The 15,864-nt window shown below is 47.6% G+C and overlaps 1 protein-coding gene across 3 annotated transcripts in view; it reads left to right on the top strand.

Moving 5' to 3' along the window:
* Positions 1 to 15,864, top strand: part of TNRC18 (trinucleotide repeat containing 18) — a 56,342-nt gene that overhangs the window by 31,878 nt on the left and 8,600 nt on the right. For 2 of the 3 annotated variants that reach the window (XM_061991986.1, XM_061991983.1), the window contains exons 14-19: positions 403 to 766; positions 3,327 to 3,608; positions 10,623 to 10,862; positions 13,171 to 13,613; positions 14,430 to 14,594; positions 15,463 to 15,604. In XM_061991986.1, coding sequence (XP_061847970.1) covers positions 403 to 766; positions 3,327 to 3,608; positions 10,623 to 10,862; positions 13,171 to 13,613; positions 14,430 to 14,594; positions 15,463 to 15,604 — 1,636 coding nt within the window. The remainder of the gene's footprint in view (positions 1 to 402; positions 767 to 3,326; positions 3,609 to 10,622; positions 10,863 to 13,170; positions 13,614 to 14,429; positions 14,595 to 15,462; positions 15,605 to 15,864) is intronic. The other variant, XM_061991985.1, reaches the window with a different exon arrangement.

The raw sequence follows: 15,864 nt of genomic DNA, 5'->3' as shown, positions 1-15,864 counted from the left end.
GGCTGGGGTTTGGAGTAAAGAAGATTTTTAGTCCTCATGATTTAGAGAAAAGCGTGTAAAACCAACCCAAACATATCCTAAAAGCCAGAAGGTGTGGAGAAGAAAAAAGAACTCTGAAATACGTTGTTCTAGGAACATATTTCTTTAGGAAGAAAATTCAATTTTTCTAAGTTAATTTGGCAGTTTTGTAGTGCTCAGTAAGGACAAAGCTGTGCTGCTTGCTGATGTCTTCCTTTTCTTCCTCCTTAGGAGCATGGTGGGTTATGGCCTCCGAGCCTAAGACTAATTTTGAGGCCTTAGTGACTAGGGCATGTGAGAGACTGTTAGGAGGACTAGTAAAATCCCTCAGGTCTGCCATGATATCTGCTCTGTATTCACCTGTGTCTCTTCCTTTCACCTCAGCAGTTAAAGCTCAAAAAGAAGGTGCCATCAGATCAGGAGCAGCTGGCCAGCAAGCTTGACAAAGCCCTGTCGCTCACCAAACAAGACAAGCTCAAATCCCCCTTCAAGTTTGTCGACAGCACTGGGGGAAAGCCGAAAACTAGTGGAGGTGGCAGCAGGTACCTCCCACCCCACGAGGCCCTGCCAAGCAAGGAGGAGAAGAAGAGCTTGGCCAAGAACCTGGGCCTGTCACTGAAAACCACCAAGGAAGGTAAAAACAAAGTGGCTGCCAAAATGAAGAAGATGGAGGTGGGGTTAAAAGTCAAAAATCAGCTCAAGGTTTCCCATTCACCAGCAATATCTGAAGTCAGCAGCTACTCCTATAGTAAGTAACCCCTCATTTATCTCTTCTTAGAGCGTAATCTCTTGTGGGGGCTTGTGGGGGTTTCTGGCCTCTTGGAAGGGTTCTTGAAGATGGGTCTGGTTTTGCTCGAGAGTGAGAAGTCATCTCCTCCCTGGCTAGTCAGTGCGGCTGCATCTTTGGAGGTCAGGATGAATTATCCTCCCAACTTGCTGTCCAGGAGGTAGCCAGTGTCAGTGCGTCTCCTCCTGCCCTGTGTTGTACGGATTGTCAGTGGGAGAAGTGCTTTAAAAAAGAAGTTGACCCATGTTCTTGCTTTTGGTGGGAGTAGACACTCTCCTTCTCTCATGAGCGCTCACAGCTCTGTTCCAGGACGTGGTTAGCAGGTGACTTTTGAAGCCCTTTTTGAATTGGGTTGGAACTGGCTTTAAGATTATGCCATGGAGTTAGTTGCAGGAGGCAAAGCCTGCCAGGGGACACTGATGTTGTGAGTATCTTTCTGCCCTTCAGTGCCCTGACTTGGTTCCTGGCTGACTGCTCAGCCTTCCCATCTGTCCCATCAGTGTTCATTTCCATGCTGGCATCCTATGTACTGATTGCCGTTTCTTTAACTCAAAATGCAGCCATGGCAAAGGTTCCTGCCAACAAGCAGAGCTAAGGATTCCAGTTACAGAAGGAAAAATCTGAATTGGAGGTTGTGTTGAGAAGGCAGCAGAACCAGAGGTGTGGAAGAGTCTTTAACAGTTCAGGCAGACAATGGGGCAGAGAGCGTGAGGGACTCGGAGTTTTTGGTCTGAGGCCTGGTTGTGTAATTGTCTTAGCTCACTGGTATAGACAGCTTTTCCTTTGCTTGCAGCTATTTGAGTACCCTGTTAAAACCCTTATGGGGTGTTTGTGTGCATAACAAATACATCTCTTGGTGCAACACCAGTTTGGAAATTTTGACTAATGAGAAAGATGATGAGCTAGTGGTTCTCCAACAGAGCAAATGTTTGGAATGAAATTAGCCATATACATGACAAAAGTGGAGACATTGTGTTCACTGAACTTGAACACAGCCTTTGGCTGATCATGCTGTGCGTACCACCCAACAGTTCTCTTCTTGAATGTGCTTCGCTGCCAAGGACAGACATAGGGCTTCTTAAGTGGGAGCTCTGGAGCTAATGAGAAGACATGGGGTGTTGCAGGAGCTAACAGCCTTGGCTTGTGGCAGAAGGTGCTTTTGCAGGGCCCATGCGCTTGGTAGCGTGGTTTCATGTCCAAAAACACTCTCCTGGACCTAATGGAATCCAACCCCTCCCATCTCCAGTGAGTCTCTTGGTACGCCTTGGCCACCAGAATGTCAGCTCAGGGGGATTGTTGTCATTGAGGAACCAACTCTGAAATGGCTCAGCTTTGGTGTATGCAGGTTTGAGGAAAGGGCTTTAGCCTGTCATTTGGTCACTGAGGTGTGATGGATTTGGGGAGGCAGGTCAAGCATATGGCTGTACCTCCCATGGCTGGAGGGCTGCTCTTGTGGAGTAGGAGCAGGACTGGTGCCAAGTCCTTCTGCCTCTTAACCTCGTGATTTTCTAGCTGGAGTCCTGAAAACCTTGGGCATAGATCCAAAGGGTGAACTGAGCATCCTATTCCTGCAGATTTTAATGGAAGTCAGATGCCAAAAATCATTTGCATATTTGGGCTTTGGGCCTCCTAAACTTGCTACCCCTCATTTCTTCCTCGCCACAACCAATGCAGTGGAGATGTGGAGTGATGCCCAACCTGGGCTGACGCTGCAGATCATCTGCTGCTGCTCACGGATTGGAACGGTCTATAACATTGTGAAGCCGATGGTGCGTTCACAAACAGGGAAGTGACAATTCATACCCACGTTTATTGCATTCAGGGGTACCATATGCTTTTTGTTCCACTCATTGGATGCCAGAGGGGATGGCAGGGCTTGGCAGCTTTGCAAGTTTGTGGTTCACAGACAGAGGAGCAGCTTTGGTCCCTGCTCCATTTTGGTTTGCTTTATATTGCATGCCGTGGAGCGTGTTTGAAGATAGACATTTGGAGTTAGATGTGTTGCCTGCTTGGCAGCTGGGCTTGCTCTGGCTGCCTGTGTCCAAAAACCTCAGGGAGAGCTGGTCCATGTAGAAGGGAGATTTAGGTCAGAGTCTTGAACATAACCAGAGTTAAGACTGATTCAAGTCGATGGGCTGGTTGTTCACGTTGCTGTGCCTTCGGCGGGACATCTTCATAGCAGAAATGTCTACCTCATTTTTCTGCTCCTGAGCTAAAAACAGCCCTTGGATCTTGTCTTAAGACAGGACAGGAATTGTTTGGCCTAAGTGGAGAGTGTCTACTCATAACCAAAAGATGGAAATACCTATTTCTGTGTTTATTCATCTTCTACTTAATGAGCCTGAGACTTCTGATGGAGGGACCTCGCAGGGGTGGAAAGTGGTGGCACGTGGCCCCTCCTGCAGCCACTTTCTCCTTCTGGTTTACAACCTCTTCACAAGGAAACACCAAAGCACCCCCAAAAAAACCTCTGACCCCCCATTCTCCAATGTAACGTTCTTGCCACCCACTTTGACCACAGATACGGACTCGGAGGAGGAGGAGGAGGGATCCCTGAGGGACGAGTGGCCGGTGCAGCCCCCATCTGCCTCCAAGGCGCGCCTGCCCAGTCTCTACAGCGCGGTGGCCAGGAAGGGCGGCCGTGAGGCCAATGGCCCCAAGGCAGCTCCCCGCAGCACTGTGGCCGGGCGGCCACTGAAGCCGAAGGCAGCGGTGGGCCGGAAGCAGCCCTTCTGCCTGCTGCTGCGGGAGGCAGAGGCAGGATCTTCCTTCAGCGACTCTTCGGAGGACTCGTTCGATCAAGGTTACTAGCTTATAGCAAATGCAACCCCAAACGCACCCTTCTGCCATGTCTGTGTGGGAGCGGGCGGGGAGGGGGACGAGGGCGAGCGAGGGACCTGGCAGGCTGGGGTCAGCCATTTTGATGGTCGGAGCCAGGGCGACCATCTTTGTTCTTGGCAGCGTAGCCTGCTTTATCAGCCCGACAGTTATTTTTTACCCTTTTTGTACCTGTATCATTGTGATATTATTACTGGCTGGCTCTTTTAGAGCTTTTATATCAACTGGGTTTTTTAGTGTCCACCCCTCCCTGCTTTCCTGTTCCCTTTGTCCCTTCAGTTTACCCTCACCTTCGTCCTTGCTGCCGCCACCACCACTATTATTATTATTATTATTATTATTATTATTATTTCCTATTATTTGATTTTGGCATGAACCTTGTAGAGGTTTGGAAGGAGCTTTTTTAAAAATTACTTTCTTTTTTTTTTCCCCCTCCCCTTTTTCCTTTTTTCTTTTACCTTTGCTCATTATTTTTTTCAATACCGGGATACTGTTGTGTGGCCGTGTGACTTGATGTTTGTACTGCGATTTGGTATATCAAGCTTTATTAAACATATCGAGTTCATTTTTAACTAAACCTGTGTACCTTGTCTCTCTTGCTGTGTCTCTTATCAGGCGATTAGGTTGCTGCTTCACTTCATCCTGCTCTGCATCCCCCTCCTGCTCCCACTCCCCATGAGTAGAACTGGAATTAACCTAGTCTGGGGTACTCTCTATTATTCAAATATCCCTGCAGCCTTTGTCCAGATAAAGGCTAGGCCTTTCCCCCCCAACCCCTTTAATTTCATTTCTGTTTTGTTTGCCCAGTTTTGATTTTTTTTCTTTTGCAGTTTGTTTCCTCTGTTGATAGACTCTCTTGAGGCAGGCAGATAAAACGTGGAGGCACTTGATCCTTGTTGCTGCTGCAGGAGGGTGCTGAGTGTAAGCTCCTCATTATTTAACAGCCAGATAGTAGGTTTTTTTTACTCTTAAAAATCTAAACGGTGAGGTTTTGCATCTCTTTTTGAGTGGTAAGTTTTTTCAGATGCCCAGACGTAACCCACAGTGTTCAAGGCTGTGGCAATTACTGCATTAAATTTGATTCTCCAGTTTCCCTCCCTCACCCTCACCTCACTTTTTTTTTTCCTTGCAGCTTTTTTTTTGTCAGTCTGTCATTAGTACTTCAGTGGGAAAAGAGATTACTCGAGACTTTTCCTCCAGAGACACAAGGGGTTTCTGTTTTAGAGCGCACTCATTAAATAATAATCATGGGGAAAGGTCATTTTAATGAGCCCTCAGCTCCCAAAAGAAAGTAGCTCATCTGGGCTGAATGCTAAGCAAGAGCATCCCCAGTTGTTACCATCTAAGTTACACGGCAGATCTGGATGTAGCATAGCAAAAGCCTGTCAGTATTTCACACTGTGCAGACAGCTTTTAATTGAAAATGGGGCTAGATAGTTTTTCTTTTGTTTTTTACTTTTTTTTTTTTAAATGTTAATTTCTTCCATGCACCTGTTTGGTTTTTCTTCCCTCCAAACCCAGCCTCCAAAGAAAGATAATTTAAGCTAAAAAAAAAAACTAAATCACAGTGAGAAGATACAGAACACTGATTTGGTTTGATGTGGCTTTGGGCTGGACCCACTAATGCATTTAAAAGAAAACCCAAAAGAGAGAAATATATGTTCCAAAACAAGCAAACAAAAATTACTCTTTAGAGAGCCCCAAAAGTTCTGTGGACAGTGAATTTTATCTAAGGGTGAGATTACCACATTTCCACGAAGAGCCTGCGTTAACTTCCATTCTTCCCTCCCCTGTTCCTCATTGCATCTTTTCTTTCTTTGTTTTGCTGCTGTTGGAAATTTTGAGGATATCAATCATTTTTAGGTGCTAAGTTCTTGAGGGGTTTTTGGGTTTGCTTTTTGGTTTTGCTCCAGGTAAGCAGATAGGTCACTTGCCCCTAATTGGCTTTGTCTGTTTTTGAAGTAACCTGTCTGCTTAGAAAAAAACCCAAAGAAAAGAAAATCCCAGTTTTATGGGACAAAGTCTGAGGAGGGGAGGGGACATGGGAGGAGGTTGGGGAATCTGGAACAAATGGGGATATGCATTGTAAATCCCTCTGGGGTGTCATTTAATGGTGGGGAAACCAAAGATGCAAAACCTCCTGGGGTGGGAGGTGGGCGTGGAGAGGGAGGTGAGGAGGGATCATTGGTTACAGATTTGGGTTTTTTCTGCAAATGATTTTTTTTTATGGTTGTTCTTTGTCAGAAGCATTTCTCGAAGGGATATTTGGGTAATAGGGTTTCTAATGGCTTTCCCTGATACTAAACTGATTAATAACCTCAGCTTTTCTAGAAGTGCTCGCTTTCTCCTTGCAGCTGCTTGACCAACCCTTTCACCCCTGCCCCTATCCATGATGCTTTGAATGTCTGTGTCGGTCTCTTGCATTTACTCTCACGCTGCACTAAAGAAGCAAAGTGGTTGGCTGGTTGTAGGGCAGACACTTCTCAGCGAGGGTCACTAGCCATGAACCCGAACCTTGACCATTGTTATGTAGGTAGGCAAAACAACTTTTCTTTCTGTCATCTGTCAGCCTCAGATGTTGCGATGTTACCTCCATGAATAATGACACGTAGCTCTTTGCATTCTCTTGGTTATTTTAATTTTGAAGATGATGACTGTCCGCTTTTGACTTTCCTCTGTCTGTGAAGAGTCTTGCATGGAAGGTTTGCTCATGTGCATGTGTTTGAGGACTCCAGAAATGCTTTGCTGTTTGCAGACTTTCTTTTGGAGAACCCCTTAACCCAGCAAAGGATTTGCAGGTGGATCCAAGATGTGAAGCCACAGCGCTATCTGCAAAGGCTCTGCCTCTGTCCTTAAAGGTTTCTGGGCCATGCTGCGGACATGCCTAGTATCAGGGTAACTGCCTGGCCTGTATCTGTGTCAGAGGTAGGAGTAGCTGTAGGAAGACCTATTTTCATCTGGTTTGAGATAAAAGAGGTAGGGACACGCTGCTTTCCTGCAGACCAAACACCACGTTGCCATTCTGATAACAGGCAAAGCTTGTGGTTTTTCTTCCCGTGACCTTGGAGACAAAACTGCTAATGTGGGCTAAAACCACCTGAGACTTTTGAAAACCATTAGTATAGGTGATACCTTGAACTTTCTGAGGCTGAAGACTCATACTTCCTCCTCCATACTCTGTTTTCCTTAAGAAATTAGTACCTTCTTCCTTGCTTTCCTTTCCCTGACTCAAGGGATGGTTTTACCCTAGTTAAAACAAACCAAAGAACAGCTGGGGATAACTGGTTCCCTGCACAGTCGTTCCCACGTGATAGTTATAATATTTTACATTTTTTATAAGTACTTCTGGAGTCAGCAACACAGCACATGGTGGGGGGGGGGAAAAATCTTCCAACAATGAGAATTGACTTGTTTGAAAAAAAAACCACCAAAACCAAAAAAAGGTACAATCTCAAATTGGACATGCAAAAATAAGTAACCTCCAGAATTTGGACAGATCACACAAATCAGATGTCAATGACCCAGTAGCTGTCTAAAGTCTGCCTGTACTTAGCCTGCTTTGTATGCTGTAGGCCTGCTTGGTGTTACGAGAAGATCATGCTATTTTTTTTACAATGTGAAATGACTCTTTTAAGTGTGTGTTTTTACCCTTCCCCTTCCCAAGCCTTTCCTCTCCCCACACCTCCCCGATTCCTTCTTGCTACATCAGTCTTTAAAAACCAAATTGCTTAACCAATTTCTCTTCATCATTAACAAACCTTCATTGACTGCTCTCCTGCATTAAAATACCACAGCAGCTTAGCTGTTAAAAACAATGAGAAAATTTAGTGGTTTTGATTGGGTTTGGTTTCTAATTTAATGCAGGTAAAAGTTGTAGGAAAAGGGAAGTAATCTTCTTTGGCTCCAGTTTTATCTGTCATCAGTAGCATTTAAATATGAATTTATTGTTTGTTTTGGCTGTAGAGTTGTATGTACACGTGTGGTTGTGTGTGTGGGTATATACACACATATACATGCTCGTAAAAATGTTAGTTAGAGAAGATATTTTAAACTTTGAATATTTTTTCCCCTTGCCCTTGCTCAGGAGCAACAGAATTAGCATTGAAGGAAAAAAGTGATTTCTTTTCAATATCTTTTTACCCAAAAGTCAAAAAGTCAGCTTTTTCAGGAGAAGAAAAACCTAAGCCTTCAATTGTGTAAAGGCATCTGTGCACACTTTTTTTAAGCCCACGCATAGTTTGAGTACAGTAGGAGTAAAGCTCCTGCTTCACATTAAATCTGGCATCTTGAGTCTCTCCAAGAAGCCGTGCAGATGGCCGTAGAGCACCAGCGGCCTGTTTGCCACCGTGACCATAGATCTGGGGACTTAGTTTAGAAGCGTGTGGGTTTGGAGCAGAGCTCCAAAATCTGTTCGTTTGGTTTCGTTTGTTAGGTTTTGTCCCTTGGGAAATCAGGAGGAAGAGGAGCAGGGATTGTGCTGCATGTGTAGAGTGGAGTTAGCAAGATCTGCCCTCGCCGGGAGAGGTGGAGGAGGATAGATCTGTGCTGTGAATGTGTTAAAAACGGGTTTATTTTCAGGCTGAAAATTGTATCTCATGCAGATAAAAATATAAGTGTTTGAGTGAAAATGCTGACAAGGGACTATCTTCAGTTATCTTTCCATAGTGAGACACCTGGCAGCGTGTGTTTGAAAGAGGTTAAGAGTAACTGCCAGGGGCATTGTTGTATCCTACATTTTCTGTAGCGTGAGCAATAGCTGCTTCCATCCTGCCTTTTAAATCTCTTTTACCTGGAGTACCACAGCTGCTGGGCACCCTTATGCCCCGTGCAGAGTTTTTAAGAGGTGCAGGAGGGGTGCTGCCTGGGCAGTCGGTGCAGCTGAGCCAGGGCTGCTGTGGGGGATTTGTGTGGAACAGGTCGTGGAGGGATTTTCCTCCAGACTTTCCCTCTTTTTTCGCCAGTTTTCCTGCCCAGCTGCTCGGTGAGCTGCTCACGGCTCGCCTGCTTCTCTAGGCCTGGCACCAAGGGCTGTACAGGTTGAATTTTTTTTCCTTTTTTTTTTCCTGTTTTTACTGAGAAGTGCTGAATCTTGGAGCCAAATGGGAAGCGTGGAAGGGGTCTCAGTACCCCACGGTGTGTCAGTGAACTCGGGCACAGTTTTACTGCTTTTCAGGCAGGTGGTTTCCACGTCCCCGAGGAGCCGAGTTCATCTGGATTTGTTTCCTTTTTGGCAAAACGTGGTAGGAAAGCAGCAGTTGTGCCCCATTTTCTGGTAGGAGAAGGAATCTGATCCTAATTTGCTGCTGAGTTGGGGTTTTTTTTTTGCATGTGTTTGTTATGCAAGGAGTGAGCAGGGCTGTGGATTTCTTGGTATTTACTGGAGTACTGTTGGTTTAACAGCATTTTTATATCACAAAGGAACCAGCCTGAGCAACAGAAATTGGGGTTTTTTTTCAGTTAAAATTGAGTATTCTGGTACTGTTGGATGTATGCTACGGAGGTAAACTCTCCTTGTTTAAAAAACCCACTCAATAATAGCTGGCCATTACTTCAGTTGATAAAATGCAAGGATGAGAACACTGTTTTCTGATATTCCTGTTATTTCCAATGTCATGGAAAAATAATCCAAAGTGGGAAAATAACACTTGTGTTACTGGGTTGGGCTTGGGTTTTTTTTGAACAACCAAGTGTTGAGGACGTTTTTATCTCTCCCAGAGGGCACACGTGAAAAGAAAAGGATTTTCATGTTCATTCCAGCTCATTTTGAAGGGATCTGGTTTCTCATTTGGCTGGCTTTGAGACGCGGGGGCAGTGGCTGCTGGGGAGAGCAGGGCTCAGGCTAGTGCTGGAAATTTTCCAGCAACCTCGAGGATCCTACTTAAGCCCTCAATTTCAAGAGAAATGAAATCTCTTTTCCAGACCCACTTTTTGCAGTTAAGTCTATTTTGATAGGTATGTGTGCTCATATATGTGTGTGTATATGTGTGTGTGTGTGTGTGGTATATGTGCATTCGCCCAGTGACTCCCTCGCTCACCAGCACTAACTAGCTGAGATGCTGTTGAAATTAATTGCCTTTGAGCTGATGACAGACTCTTGGGAAGTGCTGTAGGAAGGGAGAGGTGCCACTCTCAGAGCATCTACCCCCAAATACCTGCTGTATATACGCTGTCAAGGAAAACCCCAGCCCACTGGTCTCTGTGGGTGCCAGCTGAAGCAGGCAGCGAGGCTGATTTCTTTGCCAGAATTAGACTGGGGCTGTGGGCAGCTCTTCCTGCCTGTGCTGAGATGGGCTTCCCTAGCCTGAGCTGTAGAGAGGGAAATGAAAGGCACGGAGAGTTCTGAGGCAGAGCTCTTAAACACTCCCACAACACTACTACCTACACTGTTACCTCTTACGCATTCCAAATCCATTGCTTTCAAACGATTATTTCCCTCCCCTCCTTTGCATTTTTGCCTCCTGCCCCATCTCCTCTCTGTGTCCTCCTTGCCTCCTGCCATGGCTGATCTCTGGTATTCCCCTTCCGTGCTGATCTCTGGTTCTGATTCCACTGATGGATTTTGTTATGGAGGAGAGATGGTGGGTGGGAGGGGAATCCCACAGCTCGGGGTTGGGATTTTCAAAGGAATTAAGCTTTTAATTCCTCCTGAAAGCTGCAGGGGAGGGGTAATCGGCATCCTTTCCAAGTCTCTGCCAACACCCTGCTCTTCCCTCCCTCTCCTTGGCTGGGTCCTCTTTGCCATGCCCTGTATTGCTGTGTCCTTCCAAGGGTGGTGGCAGGCAGGGTGACACACAAGCTGTATGGCTGCAAAGACACGTCTGTGTGCGTGGCCAGCATCTTCTGGCTCAGCTCATGGGTGGCTCAGTGCTGCTTAGGTGAGCACAGAGCAGCAGGAGAGTTATCGGTTCAGGGTGGAAATGTGGCTGATGCGCACAACTCCGTGAGATTTGTAATGGGCTCCTTCTTTTCTGCATGCCAGATTCTAGCTCAGAGGAGGAGGAAGAGGAGGACGAGGAGGAAGAGGAGGAAGCAGAGGACTATGGAACGGACGGCACCGACAGGCTTTCATCGCCTGCCCTTGACGAGAGTGGCCTCGGCCTTCTAGCGAGGTTTGCTGCCAGTGCAATGCCCAGCCCCATTGTTCCCCCTCCACTGTCCATCATCCAGCTGGAGGCCAAGCAGAAGGCGAAGAAGAAGGAGGAAAGGCAGAGCCTGATGGGTGAGTTGCGTGGTTAGGGTCGGTGCTGTGGGGGCAGGGTGGAAGGTTCCAGAGGTCCCAACTTCTTTTCAAGAAAGCAGGCTGGTACCAGACACTGTCTTGTCCTTTCCTTGCTTTGGGCTTCTTGGTCCTGATGCTGAAGGCAAGGGGAATCGCCTGGCAAGAAAACAAGAGCCAGTTGTGGGTATGGCAGGTTTACTAGCTGCAGCCATGGCTTCCCAAGGGGCAGTTGCCTGCAGCTTTGTCGAAGTTTCCTCTTTTCCTAGTGGGATACTGTATCCTCTTGTGCAGAGTGCTGAAGGCAGTGAAGTGCTGTTACATTTTTAGGGAAGGAAGCACGTACTAAATGGGGCTGTTTTAGATACCCAGGGAGAAACAGAGACACCCAGGCAGAAGGAAAACCCCTTTGATCAGCTCATCCCATCAACTTCCTCATAGAAACTGGCCAGCGAGACTTTAAACAAGCATTCCTTCCTCTGCTACTGTCTTTGCAGTGCCAGACCCTGTGTTTCTGTCCCCTTCTCTGTCTCAGTTTCAGTGTGTTACCCAGAAATGTGGAGTTTGGCTTCTTCCCCTCCCCGTGCCCTGCTGCACAAGTGCCTGTTGGTGACATTGTTCCTAGTCAGGCAGACTGGATGGGCTCCATTTAGAAATTCTCCATTAATATTTATTAAGTGGTAATGGAATTTATAGCATGCTTCAGAATGGAAAATGATGTCTTCCTCAGGAGCCCAGCTTGTTTTAGCACTGTTTCCGTGCTATATTAGGCTCTTGCCAACTTGTTCCAACAGCCTCTGTTAAGAATTTATCGTCTTGTAACCTACTCTCCTTGAAACTGGAGGCACCTAGAAATCACGTCGTGTAGTAGTGAGAGAGGAGAAGGAGTGTTGTCATCTCCAGTGGGTTTTTCATTTTGAGCCTTGCCAGCTTTGGTTTTGACAGGCTTGCTCTTTTCCTGTTCATGCTGGGGCTGTCTCAGGGGATAGAAGATGAGAGCAGGTTCCTGCAGACTGAATTACCCAGGATAGTAAGTGTATTTGAGAGAGAAGGACTGAGAGAAGCAGCTCTCCATGCCTGTGCCTCACAGTTTCACTTCTCCCAGGTGAAGGTTTTTCAGTCCCTTGTGTCCTTTTTCAAGGCTCTCCTGCCTGCAGTGGTTGGCACAGCGGGGGCCCTTTGCTCTTGGGCTTGAGAAGAGTTTCTGCCACTCTCCCTGACATGAAGTGAGGCCTGATTTCAGACAAGTGTGTGTTCAGAGAAGGCAGATCCACAGCAGGCTGGAGAAGGATACCAGAGACACGTTGGGCTGAAGCCCTTTTTTTGGAGAGGGAGAACCAGGTTCTGCTGATGTTTATACACACCTTCAGGGCTCAGTGCCACGCTATGAGGTCCAGTGCCCTGGGAAATAAATGGATTTAGAAAATCTAGCTCAGTCTCTTGTTTTGACATAGACTTACTCCTTGGGCAAGTTTCTTCCTGGCTGATTGTGCTCCTGTGGTGACACAGCACCTGTGCAGACACACTGCTTTGCCTGCCTCTTACCTGTGTTGCTGGGTGTGTAGGTGCTGCCTCAGCTCTCCTTCTGCCCCTGAAAACATGTGATCTTTCTCTCCTTTATCAGGTCCTAGGGAACATACAGAAGGTGGTGAATATCTTGGCATTACTACAGTGTTTCAGGCCTCTGGGTGCTGCTGTGCCCCTGCAGAGGCCAGTGTGAGGGGATTTCCATTTCCCACAGACAAAGTATCGTTTACTTCTCTTGACTTTAAGACAGTTACTTGAGCCAATAAAAAGATCTGTGGTGTCTGTTGGCCAATGGGAAAAAAAAAATAAGCTGGAAATATGGGTTTATTTGATTTGTTGAAGAGACTGTTCTCCTGAAGTGAAGGTGATACTGGAGAGGACTCCCACTGGGAGGGGAGGAAGGCTCAGCTTGTGGGGTTTGTGCAGCTGAACAACTCCTTTTTGTGGAGGGGCGAATGTTAGGGTGTCTTTTCTCTTAGGAGCTTCCCTCCAGCGTTTTGGTTGTGGTAGAAAGGAGAAGATTGAGGCAGGGAAGATACTGAAGCACACTGCCTGAATGAGTGGACTCTGATTTGGAGCAGGGGAGACTTATTTTCAGGGAAAATCAGTGTTTTTGGGGAGCAGAAATGCAGATATGAAGGACGAGGGGATTGGAAAGGGGAGCGAGCAAGGGCTCTTTTGAACAGGGATGGCATCTCCCATGGAGCCTGAAAGCTTGCAGCGGGATGTGGCCTCTCTTGGCTCAGCCAGGCCTTTGACTGATGGTTAAATCCTTTGCACCTAGGGACAGAGTTCGAATACACCGACTCAGAGAGCGAGATCAAGATCAGGAAGAAGTCACCTTCAGGACTGCTGCGAGGAAAGAAGGGGCCGCTGGAAGCAAGCAGCATCCCGCCAAGCCAGGCCCCCAGCAGCCTCGACTCTGGGTCTGGCAGCGCTGACAAGGCCAAGCTTGGCTCTGAGAAGGGCCGCAAGCTGAAGAAATTCAAGTCGCCCAAGGACTTGAGCTTCGAGTTTGGGCTGGAGGCCAGCGATGACGACCTGTGGAACCGGCGCCGGAGTGAGCGGATCTTTCTCCACGATGCCACCACATCCTCAGCCGTGCTGAGCCCCGCGGCGCCCGCCAGCTCCACGCCTGTCTCCAAGCCCGGCCGCTGCGGCAAGGGGGCACCCATGAGCCCCAAAAAGGAAGGAAGCAAGGGGAAGGAGAGGAAGGAGCTGAGCAAGGTGAGGGATGTGCTGGCAGGGTTGGTGTGGGACCCTTGGGAAATGAGAGTGAGAGGAGGGTGATTAACTCTGCACGGGCCCTGCCTTAGCGGTTACCTCAGTGCTGTTTGGCTGTCCCATGTCACTCCTGCCAGCCCCACCTGCTCCTGGGGTAGCTGTCAGGCTTAGGTCTGACTTGCAAGGAGTAAAAGGCTGTTGCACTTGAACAGGGCAGTTACTCGTGTCACTCTCAGTGTCCCATATCCATCCTGCTTGGATTGGCCAGAGTGGACAGTCCTGCATTAAAACATCTGTGAAATCTCTCTGCATGACCTTATCCAGTTGCTGAGCTCTGGTCCCCGTGCTGGCCTTTAAGGCTGTTCACCTTTGATGTGGTGTCTTCTGAGGGCTGCCCCTGGCTGGTGGTGGCAGTGGTCTCTGGGTTGCTGGGTTTTCATTGTGGCTGAAAGCCTCACTCCCTCCAGCTGTGGTTCAGTTTGTGGCAGCATTACAAAGGAGCCTTGATTGTGGGGAGAGTTAGACAAGTCAGTTGTGACATGAGGCCAACTGGGATCTTCTTGGAGCTCTGTGGGAGAAGGTTTGATGGGCAGGAATTGCTCTCCAGGGCAATGAAAAGCTCTTTCCAAAAACGTATGAAGCCTCAAAGCAGAGCTGAGAGATGTGGGACGTGGTGTGATCAGTGAGCTAACTGCTGTCTGAATGTCATCCTTACCTGTGCACAGCCTGCTTTGCTCCACCTTCCCCCTCTGCCTGGGCCCAGATATTTGAGCAGCCTTCTCTTTACTGATGGGAATGCTTCATTTTTATTATTTTTAGCAGCGGAAGAAGGGTAAAGAAACCCCCTGCTGCTCCTCCTCCTCGTCCATGTCTCCTCCTGGCATCCCTAGCTCCCCATCTGATGTTCGAGTCAGCCTGGCAAATGCCCTGAGCTCCACCAAGAAGAGCAAAGCCAAGGTGAAAGCCAAGGAGGTGAAAAAAGAGGTGAGGGGCTGGTTCTAGCCTGGGTGAACTGGAGAGTGGCTGGCAGAGCCAGGCTCTTTCCCTGGACTGTTGCAGTGTGAGAGAGGGCAAACAGACGTGTAGGTTTTACTGGGTGTGTTAGAGGCAAAATGCTGTTTTGAGAAGCCTAAAATCCAAGGAAGACTATCAGGTAGTACCTGCTGCCACCATCTGACGTTTGCCTTCATCTCCCAAATTAATGAGCAGCAGGATTTTCTCTAAGGTTGCCATGAGTTGAAGGGAGAACGTTCCTGGACTGCAAGGGCCAAGGAGATGGTGTTGGAGTTGCCTTGTTCAGCACTGATCACACTCAGCCAAGTCACAACTGGTTTCTGCTCCATTGCTGTAGCCTGTCTTCTCTCATAACACACGTTACTGCATCTTCTCACATGATTTCTGAGTGTAATGCTTATGGACTGTGTGTAACAGCAAGAAATGGATTGTGGGGCTTTGAGAAGAAAAAGGAACAGCGTCTGCTGCCTGTTTGGTGAGGAGAGGGTCTCTGTGCACTGTGCAGAGATATGTTGAATACAGAACAAAGCTACAGCTGTCTGCTGCAGAGCACTTCTCCTCACTCCCAGGAGTGAGATGTGGCTAGGATGTGTTGAAATAGCTTTTGGTTATCTGTCTTAAGATGCTTGGGGATAAACTCAGAAAAGCAATGGTCTTTCTTCAACCAAAAAAACCCCAAGTTTGGGTACACCCACTTAACTTCATGTGATCAATATTGCTGAGGATGGACACAAGTTTGTCCCAATAGCCTCAGGTTATTTGTTGCTGGTGGAAGGTGAGATGAGATCAGACTGTTGCCTTTTGTCATCCAGCTGACATGCTGCTTGCTCTCTTGCAGAACCGAGGGAAGGGAGGAGCTGTCAGCAAGCTCATGGAGAGCATGGCAGCAGAAGAGGACTTTGAACCTAACCAAGACAGCAGCTTCTCAGAGGATGAGAACATCCCCCTGAGCATGCTGGTCGAGCGACCGCCCACTCCAGGTGAGGACAGGAGGAACTTGGGGATAATTGTACAGGAAGAGAGCTGAGCAGATTTCCCAGGGCTGCTCAGAGGAGGACTGTGCTGCTTTCACATATTCCTGATCCAAAGCCATGAGCCCTTGGGTGGAAATAACCACTTTCCCAGTCAATTTGGCTTGCTGAAACCAAGCTTGACACTGTGACGTCTAGGTGATGCCCAGCTCTGAGCTACCTTGTTTTCTTTTACTGGTATGTTGCTATTACCAAGAGGGCAACATTTT

Source organism: Colius striatus, chromosome 3, assembly GCF_028858725.1.
Source record: "Colius striatus isolate bColStr4 chromosome 3, bColStr4.1.hap1, whole genome shotgun sequence".
NCBI lineage: Eukaryota > Metazoa > Chordata > Aves > Coliiformes > Coliidae > Colius > Colius striatus.
The sequence above is the reverse complement of the archived record's forward strand: the minus strand, read 5'-3'. Positions and strand labels throughout refer to the sequence as shown.